Consider the following 17,570-nt stretch of genomic DNA (forward strand, 5'->3'; position numbering starts at 1 on the left):
AAGATTTTTCATAAGTAAGAAGAAGAAGAAGAAAAAAAAAAAAAAAACACAACATTAAGACTGGTTAGCAATAAGATGAACTATCGAAGTGTCATGTCAAAGCGATGTTGAACCTGGTCATGTACAAGGTAAATACACACAAACTGTAAAATGTCAAACTGTTTACAGACATCCCTGTCACACATATTTGGCTTACTTACAAAACAATGAAATACATTATGTACACACATACAATAAAAATTATAGAGTAGTTCATTGCCACATTTCATGGGCAGCTGAATGACAATAAATCATACCAGCAAACTGCACTCTAGCTGTGCTTAGATTTGATGATCCCGTGTTGGTTTGTAAGTCAATTCACTCACCTCCTAAAATAAAATAAAAAACACACAATAAAGCACTGAATATTGCATAGCAGACAGGAATAGGCCACCTACAGAGAACGCCAAATTATTTTAGCTGGGAGTAGTTTGTGGTGTACAACACGTACAATTAGTTACTTTCTTGGCCAAAAGAACCCTTGTGCACCCTTCTCTGCTTGTGTTAAAGACAGATGGAAGAATTTCTGAATGACAAAGCCTGAACAGACAGAGCAAACTGGTGGAGACAATTTTTCAGAGCAGGACATTACACACTGGATGGCAGGCATGAAATCAGGTACTGTATACGCCTTCATATCTCAACTCAAAAAAAAAAAAAAAAAAATACTTTTGTGAAGTTCTTCTTTAAGTGCATAAAAGCACACATAGTGTAAGGTTTTAACAGTTTTGTTCATTACTCTCATTTTCTCATTCTTAAAATAAGCATTATTTACGGTACTTATAAAATTAAATGCAACCTGCATATTGAAAGAAAAAAAAAAGTCTGCAAAAGCCAGAATGGCTGGCGTTCCTTCTCCCAGCCAGATTCCTCTGAGGACTATTATATTTGAAGATGAGATCCAGATTTTATAGGTCACAGTGTAAAACATCTTCATTGTTTCTTTATATCAGGACAGTTAAGAGCATCTTTGCGGACATAAACATCCCATGCTATATCCGATTGTTGTGCACAGTCTGCTGGGGAGTGTGGCAGGAAGTACATCCGACCCTCTCTTGACAGAGGCTATTTAGTGCATTCAGTACAATGTCCGGCATGTGGTCTGTGATCATTCTGGGGCTGATATAAATACTGCTAAATGAAGTCTCCTTTGACCACCTTGCACTATATTTGACATCAGAGAAACACAACCTGAAAAAGATAAAAAATAATATTAATTTTACCCATGAACCGTGTACCAACCCAGAAAAAAAAAAACATGGTGCATATCTATCTTCAGATGTGCAATCCTCATTTACACTTGTCTGTAAGCAGAGGTCTTTTTTTCCCCCAGCATTTATATAGTGGCAATATAGAATGCACTACTCAGAGCATAAAGATTCTTCAGGGAACAAAGATTTAAGTGAATTTATCTCATTCGTAAAAACAACTCAGACTGACCAATCTATTTTTTTTTTATTATTGTGGTAGAAACTTAAGTACCTAGTCCTAGAGGAAACATGCAAAAAAAAAAAAACAGACCATATAAATTGTATGTAGATGGTGTTCCTGGATCAATTTGACCTCAAGACCCATACTTGTAAGGCAATAACCATGAGGTAATGACCACTTACACAACGTATTTTCCCATCTCACTTCCTGCTTTCACAGGAGATACTGAATGCAGCAGAGCCATATTGCTTCTGTTACTGTCAGTCAAATTCTTGTAAGGATGCCAAGCCTGGCTTGGGAGTGCGCATGCATGGGTGCCTCTTTAGCACTCAGCTTGCTAAGGAAGCATCTGGAGCAGGGAGATGCTGATAGAACCAGCAGGGTACAGACAGAAGAGCAGAGGGTGCTTTCTATGCAATATCATTGTACAGAGCAGTCAAGTATAATGTATTTTATTTCTATATATTTTTTTAAAGACTTTGAAATCACTTGAAGTGGAAAAGGAGACCCTTCCTAAGAAGTGCCCCAATTGGGTTGGCTACAACTTATAGCCAATGCTCTACTTCTCCGTTCATTTAACAGGGCCATAGTGTGTCACATAGAATTGTAAACTTGTAGGATAGAAAGAATGTATTACAAGTCTATGCTACCTATGGGTCATTTTAAAAAGGCACCAGGGAATCCTAAAGGTGAGCAAATAAAAAAAATTGAATAATCAACAAGTTGTTTTCCTTGGACGATCTGGGCTTGTTTGTATCACCAATTAGATCATTCAAAAGACTGACAATATGCGTTAACATTTCAATTTATCTTGAGCTGACATAATTCAGTTATTAAAGTGCTAGATCCTACGGTATGTACACCTGCACAATCAGTAACATCTACGTACCATCCCGATCTGCTTTCTTCTGTAATGTGAATGATTTTTCCTGGAAGGTACAGAAGAGGGTGTCGTGGGGAATCTAGAGGGGAACCATCGGTCAGAGTATTATATGAAGATGACTTCTGGACCAAAAAGCTCTGTTCAGCCAGTAGAGGCTGTGACAAGGAGGCCAAGTTTCTTCCATCCAGTTCTGTTGGGAAGTTGTCCGGATCGCCTCCAAATAATTCATACCAACAACCACGAAGTAGGATCTGGTACTGAAGATAGATAATCCCAGAAATAATTGTAATAATTAGACTACCACATTCACACAATGCGTTTTCTGTCTCAACAGGTGTTTTAGGATTATCTATACAAGTCTCTTTTTAGGTACAGCATGTACAGTTCCTTATCTAAAAAAAATACAGTGAAAGGACATTTTCAAGTAATTCTATCCAATAGCTAGCATGAGATCCTATAATGCAGCAGTCATCAACCCTGTCCTCAGGGCCCACTAACAGGCCAGATTTTATCTATTACTTTGGGGAGATGCACACTAGAATACTGCAATCACTGAGCAGCAAATGATATCACCTGTGATGTATTTCAGTTATCTTGCAAACCTGGCCTGTTAGTGGGCCCTGAGGACAGATGACCACTGCTATAACGTATCAATACACCCTCTTACGTGGCTTTACCCTCAAATCCTGTTTGTACAGAGTGGTGGATTATAATCTTGCCAGAATGCAGTGTTAGCCTGGGCCACAGACTTCAAGGGGGCCCTTGGGGATTTAATGAAGTAAAAATAAAAATCAGCATTTTAGTGTTCTTCATAGCTTAAGACTTTTTCCAGAAGTCGATCAGCAATAGCAATCTTTGTCTTGTACTTAAAGATTTCCTTTATATATCTAAATTGATAGAATGACAACGACTGTACCTGGAAGCATTATTTCAAAATTTGCCACCTTCACGCAGGTAATTTGCAGAGCAGAATTCTTTATAAGCTCCAAGAGAATGATTAGGACTGAGGTTTTAGGACCCTTTCACACGTACGGACCGTATGTCCGCATTTTCATCTATCCGTTGTGGATGAAAACGGGACATACATGGGTCCCTATGTGATTGCGGGTGTCAGCGGATGACCATCCGCCGACACCCGTAATCGTACGCCTCCGAACTGATCCGATTTTTCGGACGGAAGAAAATCCTATTTTTCTTCCGTCTGGTGGATCGGATGAACACGGACATACGGTCCATTGTTCATCCGATCCCCCATAGGGGAGAGCGGAGGAAAGACAGGGCGGTCCCTGCACAGTGTGCGGGGACCGCCCTGTCAGCTGCCAGCTCAGCTGGGATTTTACGGAGGATCCCCGCTGAGCTTTTGCGGACACACGGAGCGGATCATTACTGATTCGCCCGTGTGAAAGGGCCCTTACAGCTATCAGGGGCTCTCTGTTAGAGACTTCCTGTCCTGGTGATGCTTATTTTACCAGACAGGAAGTGAGGGTAAATCTCCAACAGCAACACAGACAGAAAAATAACAAAAAAAACTTGTTTTTGTTTTAATTTTTATATACACATGAGGGCTAGAAGCTTATAGGTTTTCACTGCTGTCTGTGTTGTGGTTGCAAATTTACCCTCACTTACCGTCTGGTAAAACCACTGTCACCTTGACAAAAAGTGATGAAATGTACAAAGAGAACCCACTGCTGTGGTGTGCTTGAATGCTATACAAACTCTTCATCACTCCATCTGATAAACTTTAACCAGGTGGTGTGGGAAAGGATTCTGGGCATAGCTCCTGAGGCGGAGGATTGACGTTCTTGAGAGTACCCGTATCCACAAAGGCATGCTGAATGCTGCTTTGAATGAATGATTGAAGCAGGGTATAAAGTTTATGCCAGGTGGTACCTGGTCTCGTCGGCTTCCTCCTTAAGGATTTGTGGCTAGGTGGACACAACTTTACACTTATTGTGGACTTGACCTAAAGTTGCTTTTGGATGAGGCTACACTCTTATATACTTGGCTATTATGGTACATATTACTAAAGACACAACAAACCAGTTGAGAAATGTCCCGAGACGCACACAAAACTTTAAATTTAATTCATGTATTTAGTGACCAAAATCGCTATTGCATCTGCAAGGAAAAGTCTGGTTATCAATTTAGCCCTGGTGAAATGTAAGCTTACCTGAATCATGGTGATTGTGAGTGTCTTGAGGGATAAACAAACAATCAATCACGGTTTGAAATAATTTGGCCCCCCTGGCTTAATTACTTACAGGTACCAGACACACAAAGCTGACTCCTAGGTTCAAGAGAGATGGACCCCCGGCCGTAAATTCACTTTCTTTCTCTCCTTAGATCTTTCAATTCTCCTTCCTTACCCTCTTCCCTTCTTTTACCCTTTCTCCTATAGTTTTTTTCCTGTTTCCCTTCTCCCACCCCTTACACTTTGGCATAAGTTGAGGGGTTACTAGACCGTGATAAATGTTTGGGAAAATGGTTGGTAATGGCCCTTTGATGTTTGTGTGTGTTACTTTTATAAAGCGCTCCTTGCAGATGTTAAAGTCATTGTAAAGGCAGAAGGTTTTTTTATCCAAATGTATTCCATGTATTAAAGATAAAAAGCCTTCTGTGTAGCAGCCCCCCCTAATACTTACCTGAGCTCCCTCTAGATCCAGCAATGTTGTAGAAGTGTCTTGGCTTCCTGTGACTCCCCTCCTCATTGCTGAGACAGCAGAGCAGCGCCATAAGCTCCCACTGCTGTCAATCAAATTTAGTCAACCAATGAGGAGAGAAGGGCGCCATGGCTCAGTGTCTGAATGGAAACATGGAGCTGTGGCTAAACTCAGGTGCTTCCATAGCAAGCTGTTTGCTGTAGAGCACTCAACAGGAGGGAGGGGCCAGGAGCAACGAAGAGGACCTAAGAGCAGGATTCAGCTGCTCTGTGCAAATCCACTGCACAGGGCAGGTAATTGTAACATGTTTTTTTTTTTTTAAATAACAGACTTTAGCATCACTTTAAATTTTGACGGTGCCCTATCCCTCATAGGCCTTTCATACTTAATAGTTGGAACAGTAATGCAATTCTTTTAGAAGGGCCCCTCATATTATAGAGCTGGAGTGAGCCAGTCTAATTTTGCCATCTGATCTCCTAATTGAAATAATGTTATGATCACTAATATTTTGATGTTTTTCGGTTGTGACCGGACTATTTATCACCAACTATTGGTCTCTGCTGCATAGTTTTTAATCATGTGTTACATCCTATGCTCTTTCTTTCTATTAAATGCAGCCAAAATAGACCCATTGGATAGGTCACGCCCCTTACGATTTTAGTGTGTACCCATGTTATTGTGTGTGCAGCATTATATAAGGCTTATATTGTCGTTATGCTTTGCATTTCCTTTTTTTACTTGGAAAGAAAACGTAATAAAAATGATTGAAAAGCCTCTGTAAGTACCCCTGGATAAGCGTAATGAAGAGTTTTTATCCTTACCCATTCGGGAAAAAAAATAAAGCGGCCTGCACATATACAAATTCAGGATGCAGCGGCTTGTAAAAGGCATAGCCAAAGCTTACATACCTTGGGCCGGTTACAGTTGACCACCATCCTTAGTATTCGGTTTTTCAAGTCTTCCATGTTGGGTAAACTCAATCTGTGCAGAACAAGGTAGCAATCAATAATACAGGGACTCCTACTACATGTGTATGGAATACATATTCAGAGTTGGGTACGTACCTTGGTACAAAATCTTTACCCAGAATTATGGAGATAATGAAACTTTGTGAATATTCAGCAAGAGCTTTGCTATAAAAAAAGGAAAAACAAATGAAGTTTTTTTTTTTTCCCTTTCTTATCACACAGGCTTACCAGACCCAAAATAAAATGGGCTCTAAGCAACACTGAAAGCACAATATAGGGAAAATATTTTACTTAAATGGCAAGTCCATCTTTACACAAATTTACCAAAAATTTCCCACATACACCAGTGTCTCCAATATATTAAAATGCTGTGTTCTATTCCCCAAACAAATGATTCCCTCTTCAGCAGCTGATATTGTCCTTCTCAATCCATCCTGCAGATGGCAGGAGGTACCCAGTACCAGATGCGCAACCCCAGAAATCCACAAACAAGCACTCCTTTTTTTCTACAGTTCCCTGATATATAAACAGTAAGCTCCGCAGTGTATGTCAGTGTAATAGCTTACTTCAGAGCGGCGTTCAGCGCTCAGCTGGTCTCCACTGCCGACTTGATAGCTGCAGGGGGGAGGTGCTGGAAAACCCCTGGCGACGTCAGCTGAGACGAGGAGAGAAAGACCGGCGAGCAGTCACATGAGCGCCGAACGGCACTCTGAAGCAAACTATTATACAGCACATCTTTAAAAAAGACAGACATTCACTGCTGGGCTTACTGTTATATATCAGAGGCAACTATAGAAGAAGAAATACCGTTTTTTTTTTTTTTTTAAGAGCAGGAGAGGATTGGGGCGATGTCAGGCAGAGAGGGGGTCAAAGGACACACAGAGCAGGCTGCAGATAACAGAGGCACGTACGGATGACTCCAGTGTCAGTGTTTAGCAGCCCTGATATATTGGAGTAGGCGCAGAGAGAGGAGGGTAGAAAACTGGCAGGATCAGCCAGGTTTTTTTTTTTTTTTTTTTTTTTTTTTTTTTTAGGCGTTACAGGGGGCCAAATGACACAGCACAAGCACTGTGCTGTGAAACATGCTTTAAGGAACAGGATAATTTTTAGCACTGATCGCTGTATAAAAATGTCAATGGTCCCAAAAATGTGTCAAAAAGTATCCGATCTGTCACCATAATGTCGCAGTCCCGATAAAAATCGCAGATCGCCGCCATTACTAGTAAAAAAAAATTATAAAAAAAAAACCACCACAATTCTATCCCCTATTTTGTAGACGCTATAACGTTTTCCTGCAAACCAAACAATATACGCTTATTGCGTTTTTTTTACCAAAATATGTACAAGAATACATGATCGGCCTAAACTAAGGAAATTTTATATTTTTTTTTCCTCTTTTTTAAATTGGGATATTTATTATAGAAAAAAGAGTTGGTGTTTTTTTTTGTTTTCTTTACAAATTGCAGTTTTTATTTTTTGGTGCTATAAACAAAAAGAACGACAAATACCACCAAAAGAAAGCGCCATTTGTGGGAAAGAGAACGCAAATTTTGTTGGGTACAGCATCAATTGTCAGTTAAAGCGACACAGTGCCAAATTGTAAAAAGTGCTCTGGTCAGGAAGGGGGGTAAAATCTTCCGGGGCTGAAGCAGTTAAAGTTGAAGTAAACTACCACGCATTAGTTGTACCTACAATAAGGCTTACCTATAGGTACTGTAAATATGTCGTAAACGTGCATCGTCACCAGCACATGCACTCTGAAGGAACGACCACCCAGACCATTCCTTCAGAGCCCTGTGCAGTAAACAGCAGCTCCTACGTGACGTAAATCGCAGCATTGGCCAGTCACACAGCTGGAGTCCGCGAACACGGAAAGGAAGACGGGCGAAGATGAAAGCCTTGTCAGCGGTGACAGCTCGACGCTAGAAAGACTTCATTCTAAGGCAAGTTTCACATAATGTACAAAAGTATGCAATGCATACTAGCACATTAGAGCTTTACCTTGCAGGTTCTAACCCCCCCCCCCCCCCCCCAAAAAAAAAAACACCAAACAGCGGTTCACTACCGCTTTAATTCAATTTGAGTTTTAACATGGAATGTGGGGGGGGGGGTATAGATAAGTGGTCCCTGCAGAGCTCACGCTTGCAGAGTTGTAGTGATGACTCTGAATGTGGAAGGGGGAAAGGGCTTCAGACCACTTCTCTTAAAGGGAGAGCCCAGGAGTCTCTTGATGTAGCCTCTGGATGGTCATTTTTTGTTTTTGTTCAGGTGGCGCTGGAACAAAAATCAACAGTAAGCCATTATCCATATGGAACTGTGGTTCACCATTCAATCGTGGAACATCTTAAGCCTAGTACACACAGGTGTTTGTTTTTTTCCCGTTCAACCCAGTGGTCTGAAAAAAAAAACAAACAAAAAAAACAAAAACAAACAGCGGTTCACTACCGCTTTAATTCAATTCAAGTTTTTACGTGGAATGGGGGGGGGGGGTAAGGATAAGTGGATGGTAATCACATCCAGAACTAAATGCTGTACCAACTATGCGATGCAAGTACAGCAATCTCTCAGCTGAGCAACTGTGTTCTGATAGGGGGACTGCTGCAATAAACCCCCTCCCCTACTGCCAGAACACACCGGTCAGCATTTGCAGCCATTGGTTATGAGCGCTGCTCAGATGTCGGTCGGCTGCTGGTTTTTCAGCATGCCCGTTCGTTCGAAGCTGGATGTTGGGCTGGCTTTTGTCAGAAATGCTCCTGTCCGTTTAGGGCACAAGATATAGCATAGTGCTTTTGCTATGCCAATTGTCCCTTTCTATGCTGTACAATACCTGGCTGATCCTGCCTGTTCCTGTGACCCTCCACTGTAAACTAACCACATTTATCAAGGCTGCTGATCTCCGATAGCTGGATGATGGAAACATGTAACCTGACCACGCTATTTCCCCCCCCTCTCTTCCGTAGTCTGTGAGAGACAATACTCCCCCCCCCCCCACCCCTTCCCTCTTCTCCTGCCTAGATAGAGCAATGCTATTCCCCTGAGGCTACGCCTCCCCTTCTCTTTGTTAATCAGTTCCCACCCAAGCCAGTTCTGACATTTCTCCTACAAGTAAAAATCTGTATTTTTTTTTATTAACTTAAGGGGGCTGAATAATTTTGCACGCCCAATTTTTCTGTTTTTTATTTGTTAAAAAAGTTTGAAATATCCAATAACTTTCGTTCCACTTCATGATTGTGTCCCACTTGTTGATTCTTCAAAAAAAATTACAGTTTTATATCTTTATGTTTGAAGCCTGAAATGTGGCAAAAGGTCGCAAAGTTCAAGGGGGCCGAATACTTTCGCAAGGCACTGTGTGTGTGTGTATATATATTATTTTATCCAAAACTTTTTATTTTACACTCTTACTTATTTTTTTTATCATCAACTTTACTGCTTTCACAAGGGATGATCAATCAAACGACCGATCCTTCCATCGACCAATCCTTCCTGCGGTTGATCGACTGATCTTTTCATTAGTTTGATCCTTTCTGCGATTAAACGACCAATCCTTCTTGCAATTGACCGACCAACCAACCTTTTAATGCTTTAATGCTTCCTTCCTATCTTTGATTCTTCCTTCATTATTTTTGCGATAATAATTTTGTTGTAATGTTATTTATTTAGTTATTGATCCTGCCTGTTCCTGTCAGTAAACTGACTTTCCATGATCCTGCTCTTAATGTTTGCTTTAGTTGTGTGATTTATTAAACCATAGCAAGTTCTTGTGAGAACTGCATTGGTCAGGCAAGTTGTCATCACCTTGTAGATTGCTGCATTAGACAGACAAATGGCTAATGTTTATTTAACCACTTCCATACAGGGCACTTATACACCTTCCTGCCCAGACTAATTTTCAGCTTTCAGCGCTGTCGCACTTGGAATGACAATTGCGCAGTCATGCTACACTGTACCCAAACTAAATTTTTATAATTTTGTTCCCACAAAAAGGGCATCTTTTGATGGCATTTGATCACCTCTGGGATTTTTATTTTCTGCCAAAAAAATAACCGAAAATTTAGGGAAAAAAACCACTTGTTTCAGTTACAAAACATTGTAAATAAGTACGTTTTCTCCTTCACTGATGGGCACCAATGAGGTGGCACCGATGGGCACTGATGTACTGTAATGTGTTGTACTAATGGATGCCAATCAGTGCCAAACAATAATGCCTACCAATTAGTGATGCCCATTGTGGGCACCGATTGGCATCCATTAGGCATCTATTAATTTCTGATTGGCATCCCTGGTGGTCCAGTGTGGGCATCTTCGGGGGGCTGCGCTGATAATCGATCAGCACAAACCCCCCGTCAGAGGAGCAGCCGATCGGCTCTCCTCTACTCTCGTCTAACACCGGCTTTTACTGTTTACATCGTGATCAGCCGTGATTGGACACGGCTGATCACGTCGTAAAGAGTCTCCGTCAGAGACCCTTTACCTAGATCAGTGTTGCGGGGGGTGGTAGACTGACAGCCTGCAACAACGATCGCCGCGATGCGGGCCGCCGGGGCGCACAGCGGCTCAATATCCTGAAGACGTCATATGACGTCCAGTCAGGGTATTGAAACCGCCGCAAGGCTTCACTTCCTAATTCCCTTACCGAAGATGGAACGAGCCGAGGGAGAGATTGGCTTCAGGTGCCGACATTGTGGGCGCCCAGGACAGGTAAGTGTCCATATATTAAAAGTCAGCAGCTGCAGTATTTGTAGCTGCTGACTTTTTATTTAATTTTTTTTCAGCGGAACTCCGCTTTAAGCCTGATATACATTACTAGTAAAAACTGAAGAGCTCAAAAGTCGCCACTGTAGCATCTATCTGATGTTAGTATAGTGATCTCTCTTGCTGAGATATTGTGTTCTGACAGGGAAGTGCCCTCCCCCCACCAGAACACACCGACGCACTCTGCCATTGGCTGTAAGCTCTGATCAGATGCCGATCAGCAGACCTTTTTCGGTCATGCACCTTCACCAGAAGCCAGCTAAATGGCTGGATTTCAGCTGTTCAATTATGGAGGCTCAGCATCACAATGTGGGTGTTATCCCTGCTTTCTGTTTTTAGGAAATTACAGTATGTACAGCACCCGGTTGGCTCCTCCCACCAGTAATGATCTGTCTGCATTGCAAGCACAAAAGGTCTAATGATGAAGTCACTTTGTCTAAAATAAGGTATGCAATAACAAAAAAAGTTTGTTTAATAATTTTATTAGCATGTCGAGAAGGAAATGGGGAATCAGGGAAGGCAAAATAAAAGCAGATAAAAAATTCAGCTTCAAGTATACATCATTTACATGCGATTAGGGCCCTGCTGCTCTGTTATAGCTCAAGCCCATTTTTATTTTTTTGATATGTGGGTATCCCTGTCCCGTTTTTAGCAATATCTACAACGCCCCAGTGTGGAAACTCCCTCAAATTCCTGGCTTCCTAATCAAGTAGAAACAAATTGAATTGAAACTGAAGATCGGTCTGTGAGATTCCCTGCACTGCTTGCCCAGCTAGATGCAGCACAGACAATGCTTATTCTGCCTAATGCCCCACACAAGGGAGAAGCGGGGATGTTAAAAAGAACATTTGGAAAAAAAAGACACAAGTGATGTATTGTGTAGACAAATCCTAAGACAGATCACAGGTGCCTTAATGTACTTCTTACTCTACTACATGTCAACAGAAAAGCACATTCTTACCTTAGCAGGCCCCCTGGTGGAGAAAATGCATAGCATTTCAGGGTAGGAAATGAACTTCGAAGCATTATTGCCAATATAGAAGCAGCTCCAGCGCCTAAGCTGTGTCCTACGATGACCAACTTGTATTCCTGCAGGAAAAAGTAGTAAAAGACTTCTACAGAAGATGAAAAAAAAAAACATTAAGATGTGCCCCAGATAGGAGGGTCCTCAGCATCCAAAAGCAATTTAAGTGGTAATATGGTCCATTCACTGTGGTTCCCTGGCCTTCTGTCAGAGATGTGGGACTAAAACCATATGCAAGCTTCATGTCAAAGCTTATACAGAGTTAACAATCTTCTCCCCTCCCATAGGTGATTATGCTCTGACCTGAAAATTGGTCAAAGCACTAGATCCCAGTGCTTTGCACATAATGTTCTGAGAAATATTCAGAGAGTGCAAGGATTGACCATTACAGAAGGGGAGCTTATTCCAATTTATATTTTCATGGTTTAATACAGGACCAAAAGCATGTCCAATTTTGGCTGAATGGGCTCACTTGGACTAAAAACACAACTCCAGCTCCCAGCACTGTGGTTATCAGGAAACAGTCAACCAGTAAGTGTGGAGATCAGAGAAGAATTATAGCAACTTGAGAGCAAAAGCGAACAATGAGGACATGAAAACAGCACTGCATTAAAGGGGTGTTCCAGCCTTTTTTTAAGTTTATTAAAAGACAGCAGCTACAAAAAGTGTAGCTGCTGGCTTTTAATAAACAGACACTTACCTGCTCCAAGGTTCCAGCAACGCGCCGGCTGGGGCTCCGCTTCTCGCCGCCCCCCCCCCCTTGCCAGGCGGCGTCTTCATTCCTAGTGTGGGCACCCGGCAGTGACAGCTTTCGGCTTTACGGCCGGGCACCCACTGCGCATGCGCGAGCAGTACTGCGCATTCGCGAGCGGCGCCGTCCGATTGGACAGGTGCTCGCTTACAGGGAGGGGCTGCAATAAGGCGATTAAGCTATTTGCCTTACCAGCCCATCGGCGGAAGGAGGAAGTGGGACAGGAAGCCCCCACCCCCCCCCCCCCCCCCAAAAAAAATTACATGCTAAATGTGGCATGTAAGTGGGCAAGGAGTGGATTAAGTGGAAGTTCCATTTTTAGGTGGAACTCCGCTTTAAGGTAAAGGAAGCTATGAAGATAAAAAAAAAAAAATTCCTTTACAAACCCTTTAAATATCCAGAAAGAGGTTTGAATTTAGTCTATTGTACCAAAGCCCAATTCTTCTACAGAACACGCACAGTCACTTTATTGCAGCCTGGTGACAGGTCTAAAGATCTAATTCTGGTGACAGAGCAGAAGAAAAATAGATAAGGTGCAAGGAAATACTTACTGGTGCAATTGTGAAGGCTTGATTCAATATGCCATCATTTATTAATCTTCTGTATATGTAACTTGCAGCTTGACATATGCCCTAGAAAATGACATTTTTGTATGCAGTTAACAACGTGCCATAACGTGGTAGGACGTTTAGCCTGATACCATTTCAGAAATGATCTCTCTAGAACTGTGAATGACCTGTTTAGTAAACAACAACTAACCCAAACAACTGCTCCTTAAAGGGCTAAAATCACATAATGCGTAATGTAATTTGACCTCAAGGTCTGTGCAAAAATGTGGGACATGCAGTATGGCAGGAAACAAGAGCTTCCATATGAGCACATGCAAGAACACAGATTTAAAGCGGAGGTCCAGCTGTAAAAAAATGTTTTTTTAAAGTCAGCAGCTGCTGACTTTTAATAAGCACACTTACCTGTCCAGGGTGCCTGCGATGTTGGCCGCCCGAGGCCGGTCCGTCCATCGAATCGAGTCCCGCGCCTCCATTCGAAGTAAGGGAAACAGGCAGTGGAGTTTTGCGGCTATACTGCCCGTTCCTACTGCACATGCGCGCGGTGCTTTGTGAATGGCCAGCTGTCTTCTGGGACACACAAGTCCCAGAAGACAACGCAAGAAGGACAAGAAAAAGATCGCCGCGGAATAGGAAGTGGCAGATTAGGATGATCTGCCTAGTAACAATTTTTTTTCACATTTTTCTTTCCAAAAAAAAAAAAGTTAAGGTGGACCTCCGCTTTAATGCGAGGCTGTAGGCTTTTCACCCTAATGCATTCTATGTATAAAAGTGATTGTAAAGTCTGGTTTAAAATATCTCTCTCTCATACATACATTATATATATATATATATATATATATATATATATATATAATATATATATATATATATATATATATATATATATATACACACACATACATACACACACACACACACACTTGCCTGCTCTATGCAGTTGGTTTTGCACAGAGCAAGCCCAATTCTCCTCTTCTTGGGTCCCTCTTTGCTGCTCCTGGCTCCCTCCTTCTAGAAGAATGCACCCTTCCTATGGGGGCACTGAAGTCAAGTCACGGCTCCGTGTGTCCATTCAGACACAGAGCCCCGACCCAGCCCCGCCCCCTCTCTCCCCTGATTGGCTCCAATCGCTGTCAGTCAGCCAGCCAGCGGCACCCCTGTTGTGTCTCAGCCAATCAGGAGGAGTGTCCCAAGGCTTAGACATTTGGACATCGCTGGAGATGGGGCTCAAATAAGCAATCGGGGGGTGGGGGGTGCTGGGGTTAATCCTACACACACAAATTTATCTTAATGCATTAAGGCTGGATTCACACCTATGCAGTTGCTTTTTGCATTTTGCAGATTTGCACTACAGAACGTGTTCCATAGGAAACCATGTAAAATGGACTGTAGTACAAATCTGCAAAATGCAAAAAGCACTAAAAATGCATTGTGTGAATCCAGCCCAAGAAAACCTTCTGCCTTTACAACTCCTTTAAAAAAAACACCTTCTGCGTGCAGCTTCAAGACCCCCCCCCCCCCCCCCCCCTCGCGATCCCCAGCCCCCCCTCATACTTGGCTGAGCTCAACCTTTTTGACACCCTGTACTAGCTCTATGTGTATTTTGTCTCCTTGATATTTTTACTGGTTTTCATTAGCTACCACTGTACCTACAAAAATAGTTAAATGTACTTCACATGGTTGCAATATTGAAATGGACAGCTCTCATTGTACCCGAATATGCATTATTACTTAGTGGTGCTCTGAAATTGTACTGCTCAATAAAAAAAGTTTTAAGAAAAAATACATTTAAAATCCAGCAGCCATACATATAAAAATTGTCACACGTCTAATGCTTCAGCATTTACAAAAACTAAAAATTAGTTTGGTTTGACAAACCCTTACCAATTCTTCAAGGTAAAAAAAGATTGACACCGATACAGTATAAATCAAACATTCTGGTTACAGAAAATTGATGTGTGCATGATGGGAATAAATGAGTGTCAAGAAAGTGCCTTTAAAAATATAAAAATAAATAGACAAGCATTTAAACCAGTAGTGATTATTTTATTTACCTTATGTGAGAAGCAATCTCCTTCCACCCCCTCCGTTTGCAGATTCTCGCATTCTGCTGACAGTCATCAAACATCCCTGGCAAAGAGTAAAATAATAGATATAAAACATAGAAGCGCTGTGTAACAACCTATCCCCCCCAGAGATCAACAGTAGAAAACCTAACAAAATAACCCAGATTACATCTCCAGGTTGTACGTTGAGATTACGAATAAGTCCACAATTGGCAGTGTTTGGAAGTAAATAAAATACCTACCGTATTTGCCCATATAAGACACTCAGCATATAAGACGACCCCTAATACACTGCAAAAACAGTGGTTTTGTGGTCTACTCACCGTATTGGACGACCCCCCCCCCCGCCGGTGCTTTGTAAGGCTGTATGGAATGCCTTTTCAAAACGAAACTCCTCGCCGGGTGCTTGAAAGGCTGTATGCAATGCCTTTTCAAAACGAAAATGACGCCGCCGGGTCTGTATGTATCTATATGCGCTGCTCAGCCAATCCCGATGCACTGTGTTGATGACAGAGCATGCAAGCCTGCCGGATTGGCAGAGTTATTACTCCAATCCAAGCACTTAGTATGCTCTGTCATCAACAGAGTGCATCGGGATTGGCTGAGCGGCGCAGAATACAGACTTACAGAGCGCCTGGCGGGCTGAAATCGAGCAGCAGCTGCTTAACCCTCGTATAAGAGACCCCCGGTTTTTGGCTGTGAAATACCGGTGTAAAAAGTCGTCTTGTACGCCGGAAAATACGGTATGCCTCGGTTAGAACAAATTCACAGTGTATGAACTAATAATGTATTATTATTATGGTACTTATATAGCGCTGTCAATTTACGCAGCGCTTTACATATACATTGTACATTCCCATCAGTCCCTTCCCTCAAGGGAGCTTACAATCTAAGGTGCCCAACTCACATTCATACATACACATACTATGGCCAATTTAGACAGAAGCCAATTAACCTACCAGCATGTCTTTGTATAATAAGAAACTCAAACTATATATTTGCCAAGTGTGGTTGCTGCAAACACCATACTGTATGAAATAATAAATATGAATGAGTGTTGCGCATACTAAAAAAAACAAACTGATACTGTAAAACAAATAACCTCAAATGAGCCGTGATGAAAAAATATCGAAATTAAAACAATTCACACTCTGTGTATTTGAATAGTTCAATAAAAGTAAAGTGCACGTGTGCTAAAAAGTGCATAATAGTATATATCAAATGATAAAGAAGGCGTTTTGTTTTCTTTCTTCAGTGTGACAACATATAAACAAATGGTGTACTTCCACCCGATTGTGACACCTCAGTGTTCCCAGTATTCTCACCTCAATGAGTAATCAAATACACATTACATACAGAAATCCCCTCCATCGATATTTACCCACTTGTATCCTTTTTGGTTTGGCTATCCTCTGGTGTTGGTCCCTTTAAGATTCCCACACATGCGCTCAGCCATATGATCAGAAAAAGCAGTGAAACACCTTTGGTGTCATATACTTAAAGTGTTACTAATACCAGTAATATGTCCCCCCCCCCCAGTGCCATTTTACATTATAATACTGCCACTATATACCTTTTTGGATGATTTGTATACCACTTACATGATGAACTGCACAATATCCAGTGCTGCGAGTTCAGGAAGGAGGATTACAACTGTATACACGCCCACATGTGTGAGGTCAATAGCAGTGACCTGGCTATCTCTGAGAACAAGCACTGTTCTCTCCAGCATAAAAAAAAAGACAACTGAGCATGTGCAAGTTGGCTACTCTGCCTGTGTTAGCTGGCCTTTCCCATAGACTGCAGGAGGGGGAAGATCTGTGCATACAGGATAAAAGCCTCGTTACAATGCAGAGGATTAACCCCTTATACACACTGGGGTAGATTCAGATAGATTAGCGATCTTTAGATCCGCGTAATCTATCCATTTACGATCCGCCCCCAAGTTTGAGGCAAGTGCTGTATTCAGAAAGCACTTGCCTCTAAAGTTGCGCCGCAGATCGTAAATCCCCGGCGGAATTCAAATTCCGCGCTAGGGGGAGTATACTATTTAAATCAGCGGCGTCCCCGCGCGATCGAACTGCGCATGCGCGCGCTGCTAAATTTTCCAGCGTGCATTGCTCCAAATGTCGCTAGGACGTCATTGGTTTCGACGTGAACGTAAATTAGTCCATCCGTATTCGCGACCGACTTACGCAAACAACGTAAAAAATTCAAAATTCGACCCGGGAACGACGGCCATACTTAATATAGGATACGCCGCATATAGCAGGGGTAACTATCCGCCGGAAAAAAGCCGAACGCAAACGACGTAAAAAAAAAAAAAAAAGCGCCGGGCGGGCGTTCGTTTCTGAAACGGCGGAACTCCTCATTTGCATTTTCTCGCGTACAAAAAACGAAACGCCACCTAGCGGGCCCCTGGAATTGCAG

The 17,570-nt window shown here is 42.1% G+C and overlaps 1 protein-coding gene across 1 annotated transcript in view; it reads right to left on the reverse strand.

The window, feature by feature from the left end:
• Nucleotides 1–64: 64 nt before the first annotated feature.
• Nucleotides 65–17,570, reverse strand: part of DAGLB (diacylglycerol lipase beta) — a 56,235-nt gene continuing 38,729 nt past the window's right edge. Inside the window, exons 7-13 of the mRNA XM_040358454.1 lie at nucleotides 15,129–15,188; nucleotides 13,060–13,140; nucleotides 11,695–11,822; nucleotides 6,078–6,146; nucleotides 5,922–5,994; nucleotides 2,360–2,610; nucleotides 65–1,230 (exon numbers count right to left, since the gene is read on the reverse strand). Of these exons, the coding sequence (XP_040214388.1) occupies nucleotides 1,032–1,230; nucleotides 2,360–2,610; nucleotides 5,922–5,994; nucleotides 6,078–6,146; nucleotides 11,695–11,822; nucleotides 13,060–13,140; nucleotides 15,129–15,188 (861 nt within the window). The 3' untranslated portion in view covers nucleotides 65–1,031. The remainder of the gene's footprint in view (nucleotides 1,231–2,359; nucleotides 2,611–5,921; nucleotides 5,995–6,077; nucleotides 6,147–11,694; nucleotides 11,823–13,059; nucleotides 13,141–15,128; nucleotides 15,189–17,570) is intronic.

Source organism: Rana temporaria, chromosome 6 (genome assembly GCF_905171775.1).
Source record: "Rana temporaria chromosome 6, aRanTem1.1, whole genome shotgun sequence".
NCBI lineage: Eukaryota > Metazoa > Chordata > Amphibia > Anura > Ranidae > Rana > Rana temporaria.